The sequence below is a fragment of the Schistosoma mansoni genome (assembly GCF_000237925.1).
Source record: "Schistosoma mansoni, WGS project CABG00000000 data, supercontig 0312, strain Puerto Rico, whole genome shotgun sequence".
Lineage (NCBI taxonomy): Eukaryota > Metazoa > Platyhelminthes > Trematoda > Strigeidida > Schistosomatidae > Schistosoma > Schistosoma mansoni.
Genome location: NW_017386167.1, coordinates 57420 through 68466, shown reverse-complemented (window position 1 = coordinate 68466; position 11047 = coordinate 57420). Strand labels below are relative to the sequence as shown.

The window sequence follows — 11047 nt, the reverse complement described above, 5'->3', positions numbered from 1 at the left end:
CTTTTGAACAAAATGATATCACTTCTAGACTTTTTTCATCAACTTGCTTTTCCTAGGAATATTACGTTCACCTAAAACAATGGCTAGTTTGGCAAGTGTTCAGGCTACTATAGTTAAATATGAAATATTCAACTATTTTATAGAAGTAGAAACCTATATAGCCATTCCTTCATATCCATACTTTAGACCTATCACTACTTATCAAAAGCTCATTTATTTTCTAATCGTCTGAATCGTATATTGATTACTCAATGCTTATTTAGAACAGTGACAAATATTAACTCCTCTTAATTATTTATTTAACAGACTTCAAAAAAGATTTGAAGAATTCCTAATCATGTGTCATGGCCGTGCTCGTCGTCAACTATTCTCACGTATTACAAAATTGCTACATAATTCTAAACGTGTAAGGAATAAAACATTTTTTAAAATTGAAATCATGATTTTTAATTTGAGACAATATGGTCAACACTATACTCATTCATAAATTAAACAAGTGATATTTTGGGGTAAAAATTAGGCCTAATAATTAAGTCCTAATTTGATCAGCACTCGAGTATCTTACTGGTTGAGTATTTTATCTTTCAACTGAGTTCCAGTTATAATTATTCTTGTGTTAAATATTTCGTATATAAGTATGTTAATTTGTTGCAAAATAATTCATTCCTTTGGCATGTGATGTCTTTGATCTCAGTTAATTCAAGGATTCATCTCAATGATCAAGTCTCATGATCATTCATCATTCGGTCACACAGTACTATTTAGTTCATCTGTCATACGTTATTCTGTTCATTTATTTTAACCATCCGAAGCCCGTTCATCATGATCGCGATTGTTTAAACCCCTTCATATTAAAAAGCCTGACTAATTCATTTGGTTTGTATTACCTCGATATTGCCTTAACTCACAAGCTTTATAAGCGAAGATGGATAATGGCTAGCAGTTGAATCCAGGACTCATGTTTCGTCCTTTTTGGGACTCGTCAGCTGGATGTCGTTTCAAAGTATGCAGACATGTCAATAAGAGACCGATCAATTGCAATCACAAACGTCAATGAGAAGATTCAAGTAAACAATACCAAGTGAATTTAAGCTTCACCCCGTTGCACAAGTAAGTGACTATCAGCACTCAGTAGCTGAATGGACAAAGCGATGGGGTTTGAAACGAAAGGTACTGGGTTCGAGTCGTGGAGTGAACACTAACTCGGAGATGCAGGTGTATCCAGATGACGAGTTTCAAATAGGATGAAACGTAAGTCCTGGATTCCAGTGCTAGCTACTATCCATCTTTACTCATAAAAAGCTGACAATTTGTCAGCATAATATAGGTGTTAGTTCGAATCTTGAAACCTACTCCTGTGATTGGTTCCGGTGTGTGGTTCTCAATCCTAGACTGCAGTCCCAGTTGAATCAATCAAAAGGACGCTTTCAAGGTCAATCACACCTAAAAAGGTTTACTTAGCTCAAAGGCACCAATAATCATGGCAGTGTAAATCATTACAAATTATTACTTTATTATAACAAAAAAGCTTTGGCTTGTGAATATGATAATGACAGACAAAACACTTCCAAAATACGCATCCAACTGAATCTAAGGCGTAAGATATGACTAATAATCTACTTCAATTATTTTAAAGTGACTGATCAAATTCGCCTCAGATAGCTATGTCAATAAATCTTTTATGGAAAAACTGAATAAACAGAAAAACTGGATGGCAACAACTGACATACGAAATCATGTGACGCTATATCAAAAGAATAAATAATGTAGTTCGAAGTCATTACATGATATGAAATGATTTGAGTATATTAAATGTGAAGCATATTTAAATAGACTAGCATGTGATCTAAATTGATAAGAAGGTATATGTGTTTCAAATTATGTCAATGACATTTATAAATAGATGCTATTAGAGAATACGAACCATAGATTTTTAGAAGGAAGCAGATTTATTATGAGATATAAATAGATGAGTTCTGTTACTATGCGTTAATAATGAAATGAATGTCACTGTGATCTAGTATAGTTCGGATCTACCGTCAGTAATTTTAATAATAAAATTAAAACTAAACTTCACTTAATGATAGAGATAATGTTCAGTTTGGGGTTGTAAAGCTTGTTGAATTTCATTAAAATCATGAACTTATCAATGTCAGCTCACCACTACTGAGGAGTCCCACAGTAGGACGAAACGGCCGTCCATTGCTTACAGATTCTTAATGGTGGTCTAAAATTGATCGGTTCATGATCTCACTAAAAAATACGAACGAATAACAAACTTTGTAATGAAAATGAAATGTAATCTTACATTTCCTTCTCCTGCTTAATTAGTAAAAGAAAAATTCTAAAAGATTACTATTATGTGTTCAGTCGTCTGGACTATAGTAATTAAGTTTATAAGTTGAAATACTCATCTGAAATGTTTGAGTGTTTTTGTTAGTCGACCATAATTCTAAGTGTTATTGAAGTTGAAACAGACAATAATCGTGTACATGTATTGACTTTTAATAATGATAATACTTATATTTGAAAAACGATTAGTTATGTCCGTCTAATCAGTCTTTATCATGTTACGTCTGCTATTTACACCTAAGCTTAATTATGTTTGGAACATATATTGCAAAACTATCTATAAGGTGAGATCAGTGATAAAGTTTGAATAGGCATGGGTGTCTTGATTGCTTAAACATTCTGCACACTCATTTCAAATAAAAAACCATTCAATTTAGGACACTTATCACTGATAATAGACAGTTTTATTCACCCGTTGGATATCTGATACCCACAAATATCTTAACTGAAAATGGAATACTCTTAAATAACACTCAAGTTGTAATAATTGGCATTAAATTACCAAACTTATCCGAGTCAGCAAGAATATTATTAGGGTTCAGTTACCAGCTACATTTGGTAGCTTTCACTAGAAAATTGAGAGCAATAAACTGTTTCAATAAATACAGGTTAGGACTAAGCAATTTATTCTTAATTTTTTTAATTAATAAATAAAAGAAAACAATGCCAAAACAAGTTTTTATCTTTATGCATAAGTGGCTTCTGTGACTAAATCATACTTTTTACTTGTTCAGTTTTAGTGTGATAGCTAAGTCAGATTTATTTGGAACTTAATCTGAACGACATTGTAAATGCACTATTAAATATAATTGGGATGAACAGAATTAACGTCAGAATTCTATATGGATTTTAGGAACAAGCCTTATGTCTTTTTGTGTTTCTCATTTTTAAGATATTTAAAGATAGAATTTGTGGTGAGAAACCGCAATTTCTAGAGTCAACCAATTTAGAAATGAGGTGGATGCTCACTTCTGACACTAGGTGAAGATACTGTATTTCCCGAGGTGTGAGATAGACAAAAACAACTGTCTAGTACTCAGGAACATAATTTTATCGTAAATATCAGTTTTACTAATTATTACTCTTTTTTAACTCTTTCTATAATACACAGTATTCAACACTTCCTGCAATGTTTAAACCAAGTGATTCTCCCGTTTCTTCAAGCGCTCTCTGTGGCTTATACTTTCCACGTTCACCTGATCCAGCCAAACGATGGCGTCCTTCAAACAATGCTAAAATATTTTCTCGTCAACCAGCCTATTTGGATTATGAAAGTCCTCAAGAAGCATTACTACCTCATACAATCCGAATATTATTGACTCGGTTAAGAAATTGGTTACATCAGTTGCCTCCTCCTGGTGTGATTATGGACAGTTCAAAGTTGTCAACATTTAATTCAAATAAATGTCAACAAAATAACATTAATTTAATCCAAGGAAGTAATGTAGTTAATGAACTGCGTAAATGGTGGAAATTCACTCATAAAACAGGTAATAATAGAAGTAAAATTTCAAAAAGTGAATTCTAAAAGTATAACTATTGCCAAGAAGATGTTAACATTATATGTTTGAATACATCAGTATCAAACTAATCTATCTCGTTTTATAAGCTTAGCTCAATAGACCTCAAAGTAGTTGTCAAAAGCTCTCAAATGATTTAAGAATGTAGAAAAAAAAGATGTATCAGTAGAAATCTTTTTGGCATCAATTTTAGATCATTAATAAAAATTCTCTTCTTAGAAATCAAACGAGGCTTTAGTGAAAAAACTGAGTCACAATAATTAATTATTGGGGATTGGATTCCGCAATACTTCTTTGGAGACAGTTTACTACTTTTGTAGAAACAGTTGATCCTTGATAAGATGACGTCGTTTAATAATGTTAGTCAATGTCAGAATATACATCTTCATTTATTGAACCTTCTTTTAACCAACCCGTGTGATCTTATATTTCTGTTGTAAATGACGCCCGATTTATTGAAGGTTTTGGGAACGCCCTAAAGTATCATCAGTTCTTTGATTTATTTAGATTTTGAAAAACAGATCAACTCATTGATCTTTTTATACTATTGTAGAAACAAACCAACACATTACTCATATACAAGATTATATTTGGTTAAAAATGTCTCCAGTGTTCAAATCTCACAGCTATTTACTTATCATCTATTTCCGTTTACCGATATAATCGAATAAACTAGAAAATTGTGCTTACAAAAACTAATGAAACCTGACTGAAAACAAAAACGAAATCTCATTTAAACTGTTGGAAGTCACAGAAGTTTTTAAAATAGCTTACTCGCATTACACGTTAAAGAGAAACGATTTTATCACTCAATAAAAATGCACCTTAGGCATTCTACTAGGTTTTTGAATTAACTTTGATATGTATAAACAGGAAATCTATTCTTATGAAAATGGAGCTAAAACTGTCTAGGACAATTTAACTGTTGACAATAAAGTGTCACTCACATTTTATTTATCCGGTTATAATTTTGAGTTACAGCTAAAACGACATACTTTAAGCAAAAATATAAGGTTACTGACTAATTCAATCCCTGATATTTCTCGTAAGCTGAACTGATAAAACGATAATCAACCTCGAAATAAATATATATTAAAAATAATTTAGTACCAAGTATACCGTAAGATATGATGTCAACATAATATGTGTTGTAGGCTCAGATGTTAGCTATATTCCTAAAACTCAACATTGAGGTAGTCCACTAACGGTGTATATGTGTTTAAAGTGACTGATTATTTGCAGTTCTTAACATAAACAATTGATAAATAAAAGCCATTGCCAGTATCATAATACACAACGTTTACACTTAACAAGAGTATATGATGAAGCTAGTTAGAGCAAACTACAAGTAAACTCAAGGTGCTGTTAACATTTAATATCAACATTATAACAAAACAAATTTATACTTCTGACTTCGGTTATTTATTTGTTTCAAAGAAGTGGCTTGCATTGAGTCACGAAATGTCAGAAATTTTACTTTTCTGCTCATCGGGATATTACAAGTGGTATATTTATTATTATAATTCTGGTACTTGTTGAGACTAATATTTTAAATCTTGCAATGTCTATCTATACCTTGAAATTGAAACCTAAGTTCTGGAATTTCAAAAAGGTTTACACTGTCTGAAATAAATTTTGTTGTTATGTTAGTGGTCATTAAGATAACCAGTTAACTCCTAGAAATTCCGCTTATAAATTACGAATTCTGATAAAAAGATACTGTCCAGTTCAATCATATCCTTAATTGATATCAGCTGGATAATAAGTGACCAGCATACATCTACTGACCAGAACTTTCAGAACCTATTTAGAATTTACTTACTACCGAGTATCCAATTATTTTTACCACTGAAATATGGGCTTTTTAAAATTACTCACTTTAAGGTAAGCTTTTATTTAAGTTGTAGAATGTTTGATTTACGGAAAGTTCATTCAATTCTATCTCAATGGTCTATGAGCTTTGTTTTCATTACAATACTTAAGGTTCCTGTAGTTGATCATGCGTATAGTCACAAACCAGTACAAAACAGTTGTTCATTAGTTCTTAATATTCAACCATTCTCAGTTTGATATCAGTCCATGATAAAAGCTAGTTTCTAGTTCAGAAGTTTTTTTTTCAAATCCTTATATGTTAAAAATCATGGAATAATACGCAAGTATTGTTTAATATAATGTGTAAAATTTGGTTGTTTATTAGTGTATTCACGTACAATTAGAAGTATATGTACCTACTTACTTCATCTGCAATGATAACCACCAAATCATATTAGTCATAAATATCTTCATTTTGATATTTTCATAATTTAAAACTATAATTCTATATTTCATAATTAATTGTACCATTAACTATAGTTGAAAATCGTGATCAATTAGAAAAAATAGTTGCCGATGCTACTTTTATAAAAGTAAGTAGATAGTAATATAGAATTTAATTTTATTATTTGTCTATTTATTTAAATAAACGTTTCTTTTTTACCAAATATAATGTTTATTTCATTTATATTCATATATACATGTTATCCCGTTGAAAATTATGAATGGTAACTTTTGAGGACTATTTATGCGCCAATACGATATGTATATTTCCTACTGTATAATTGATAAGTAACTTAACTATTCATATTCATGTTCCTTTTATTATGAGCTTTATTTTGACCCATAGACTATTACTATATGATTTACCATCCTTCAGTTATCCCCAGCCTATTAATTACTGTTCCCTTATTCACAGCCACATATGGCTGAACCTTGTACAAATGTTATTTTCTATTTTATGGTACGATGTGGTCTGTTTGATTGGTATATAAATTCAGTATGTTTGAGAATAATGATTCATATTGCTAAAGTTAATCGGCTCTAAGACCATATGTAACAAGGAAAAGCTGACTAAAATTCAAAATGGTTTAGATGTTATAGTTAAATATACAACCTCAAAAGTGTCAGTGAAGTATCAGTTAATTCCAATTTAATTATTTGTCATACCATACGTGCAAAAATACAATAATACTAACTACTGTACATTTCATACTATATGACAAAAATAAACAGGGAATTGACACAATTTAGATTTGTTTAATTACGGAACATCTAGGCAAACACGTTTGAGTATATTATCACATAATTCTATGACTGATTCGAAAACTCAATGAACTGGTACTGTCCTAATTCCTAATGATTTATAAAACGATCTCTAATTGATAATTTCATTCATGATAAATAAGTTTTTCGCATAAAAAAATTTATCACAAGTTTATACATCATAGTTACCCAATGAAAATAATAGCAGAGAAACAAAAATACAGGAAGATTGACCCGTATTTGAAAAAAAACCAGATTGTATAAAGTGTATGATTAAGTTTAATAAACATTATAATTAGAAAGATCACAGAAACAGGAAACAACCTGTTTTCAGGTAGCAGATCAAAGGAGTATAAAAGAGAGGATTGTTTTATATAACTAAAGATGATAATCACAGTAACAGAAAACGCTAAATAAGAATCGCTTTCAAATATAGTTAAAGGTATATAATATCTTTGGCAGATTATTGAAATAAAGAAAAAGTGAAGATGCATTATCATTAACAGTCTTATCTTCATTTTGAATACCTTTGAATGATTCATTTGTACTTCCAATGCATTCTTACTACTTCTTTTCTTCAAAGTAGTATATTTCAATCTCATTTGACAACATTTTCACTTAAAAGACAAATACACCTCACTCATAGTTTAAATTAATCCATCAAAATATTCTTTTTAGTTATTTTAAATGCTTTCCATTTTTACTTCATTTGTAGAAACTGAATGATATTATGCAAACAAAAATTAATACTGAAGTGGAAAAACATAGAAAGCAATATGAATCAAATAAAAATTTGACTAATTCAAGGTAGATATGTTTATGTATTAGATCCCTTTCAATGCATTATAATTTTCTAAATCAGTAATATCAATCTATTATTGTGACCAATAAATATTTACAACCATTTTTACTCTTAAACATTAAAATAATAAACAGTTAAGCATTGGGAAGCTACTTTTTTTCCAACATAAAACTCATTAGCCGTTTCCATTAGCAACCATTCCAGAGATTGAAACTGACATCTGTAAAAGAGTTAGACATAAACAACACTGGATGCCGGCTCGGTGGTCTATCGTTTAAGTGCTCTGGTGCGAGACTGGTAGATCCTGGGTTCGAATCTGGCGAGGCGAGGCGAGGTCGTGGATGCGCACTGCTGAGGAGTCCCGCAATTGGACGAAACGGCCATCCAGTGATCCCAGGTTTCCCCAGGTGGTCTAGTTTCAATTGACTCATGCTTTCAACTATGAAAATACTAAATCTACATAAAACCCCTTCTGATAATAATCTGTAAAATTAATAGAAAGCTCCCAACCTTTAAAACATCAAATTGATACCCAGTGGTTTACATCTCCAATTTCAATTGATTTGTTGAAACGTATGAATTTCTGAACTCAAAATATAGACTGGGCAGTTTTACGGTGCTCAGTATTTTTCAGTGACTTCCACTGATGTCAGATCATGAAGGAAACTACTTCGAAATTGAAGAATTAAAATCTGTCGACCTTGTATAGATGTTTTCTACTTTACATCCAATTAAAAAAACACTTTTAATCTATTCCTATTAGTAATTATAAAATGAAAAATCATAATTTCTAGCAGTTCATCTGTGTCACCAAACTATGACTTTTTCAGTATATAGAGTATTTTTATCTTAATTACTGGTTACCAACATACATCATTGACTATGGTTGTAAAACTACTCTTATATGTACATATTTATTCATCATACAATAAATTATCATTATATGAATAATAATTTTTTATGTTAACTATTAGCACGTTTGAAAGTCATCCGAAGCTTACAAAAGTCCTTGTGGATGAACTACTCTCAAGAATAGGTGCCCAATTTTATCACCCACGATCTGGACAAGTATGGGCAGTTTTTCTATGCGTTTATTTTTATTATCCTGCTTATCTACTGAAATATTGTAAGTAGTATCAGAATAAAAATAAAGGAAGAATAAGGTTTGAAGAAAAAATGAATTAATCCTTTTTCACAGTTTCTCATTAGCTTCATACAAACTAGAGTTATAATAATTAATGTCATTATTAACAAGTGCTTAGCATCCTAAGGAAAGATGAAGATCAGTTTAGTATCAATTATGACCTATATGAACATCTTAGACCATCGATTTTCGCTCCCAAAAGTTTATAAGAAGGATATCTCCTATCATTCAATAATTGATATGAATAACCCTCCGCATCATTTGATGTTTAACATGCTTTAGTTTGTGAAGTTTAGATAAATGTGCGAAATAAAACCGAAATCACAATAATAATAAGAATAAGTATATGCATAAACATATTTAAGATAGATATGTATTTATGTACTGGAAAGTAATAATTCAGTGGTTATGTAACGGTAACGAAATTAATAAGTGATTGGGTAATCGCCCAGCATGACATAATGAACAGATACGTGGAGATCAATCAGATTATAAAACGGGTGTATATCAGAAGATGAAAGAATAATGAAAATAAAAGGATTGGAGACCTGGTTGAAATAAAAAGTGTAGAGGTCAGAATTAATAAAGGTTATAAGATGAACCCCCAAACAACATGGAAGGAAAAGTCTAATCACTTTTTCATTTTGCATGCATAAGTCAGGTCAGAAACGTTTGATAACGATTGCTTCTGCCGAAAGGAGTAGGAATGATGTGTTTTATTTGTCTGATAATTACTTTAAATGCATTACTTACATCTGCTTCATATCCACTATCCAAAAGATTTATGGCGGTTGCACTTGTTAAAACTCTATTCCTTTTCAGCCGTAGATTTCTAGGAATGTGTTCAGAAAACCCTGTAAAGACCCTTTTCTCTGTCTTTCCTATGTACTTGCTACTGCAGTTACATGTAAATTTGTAAATACAATCAAAGGTGACGTCGCAAGTATATTGATTTAATTTTGAATAGTATAACGTCCTATTATGGTACTCTTCAGCAGTGTATATCCGCAACCTCACATTCAAGAATCAAACCCAGAACCTTCCGTCATAGGTTCGAACGTTCAATCTCTAGAAAACTGGTGAGGTTTAACGGTCTTAATGTCTAACTTCAAATAATGCCCATCTGTTACCTGGGGTGGATTACTGTCTCACACTAGACAAGGATTGAGCTAGACTGGTCACCGTTTCTCAATAGAACTCTAAGGTTCTTTAAAGTTAATAAGCACATGATCAGTAAATTCTAAAATCTCTACAATTCCCCTCTACTTAATTGAATTTGGTAGAAAACTAATGAATTCGCCATTCAAATTTCTAAATCTTTTTAACTTGTTTTGAACATACTTTTAATTATCACTGAAATAAGGGAAATATTTTTTCTAAATATACCACATCTAGTTTGTTGATTAATTGTACTCCAACTGGTCGTCTTTATATGTTTCTATTATTACTGGATTTGGCTAATAGACTTCAATAAATGGAGTTTGTGCAGATTGTTGAATTCTCACACTTTACATCACAACCGTTAAAAACTAGGAAGCACTAGAGTTCAACCATGTCAGATCTGAGATAGTTATCCATCAAAAACAATATAAAATGGCCTATCAATATCACAAACTGGTCGTAGTTAAACATATTTACCATAGAATCCAGGCTCAGTGATCTAGAAACTAACCACTTATTGCAAAAACTGAAGGTTCTGAGTTCAATCCCAAATAGGGTCATAAATCCTTATTGCTAAGTAATTTTATACTAAGACTAAATCATTGTCCAGTATTCCTCAATTTCCAAAGCTCTTATAGTTGAAACCAGTCGATAATGCGAGGAATAAAAAAATATCAAATAATTATTTATCATGACTTGTTTTACTTGTCAATTTTACCTGATTTTAAAATAGTCATTCCCACATTTTAAATTCATATCAGTAGTATTTCATCAGTAGTATTTTATTACAATGTTTAAGATAGAAAATATTTATTTTATTAAAAATAAAAACCTAATAAAGTATCATTTATTATTTTTTGTATCTTTTTATTCAACTTTAAGTTTAGCTATAGAAGTACTCAACGTATAATGGACGGTATTGATATAGCATTACCTTATACATTTCCTGGAGTACAATTATTTGACAAACTAATTAAAGATGGTGATTAA

General features: G+C 30.8%; 1 protein-coding gene across 1 annotated transcript; it reads left to right on the top strand.

Moving 5' to 3' along the window:
* Positions 1-337: 337 nt before the first annotated feature.
* Smp_175280 (hypothetical protein) lies at positions 338-11047 on the top strand (the record flags this gene model as incomplete). The annotated part of the gene is made up of 5 exons (XM_018792395.1): positions 338-406; positions 3464-3842; positions 6225-6277; positions 7666-7757; positions 10945-11047. 5 exons carry the CDS (start codon positions 338-340, stop codon positions 11045-11047), a joined length of 696 nt encoding a protein of 231 aa, XP_018644430.1.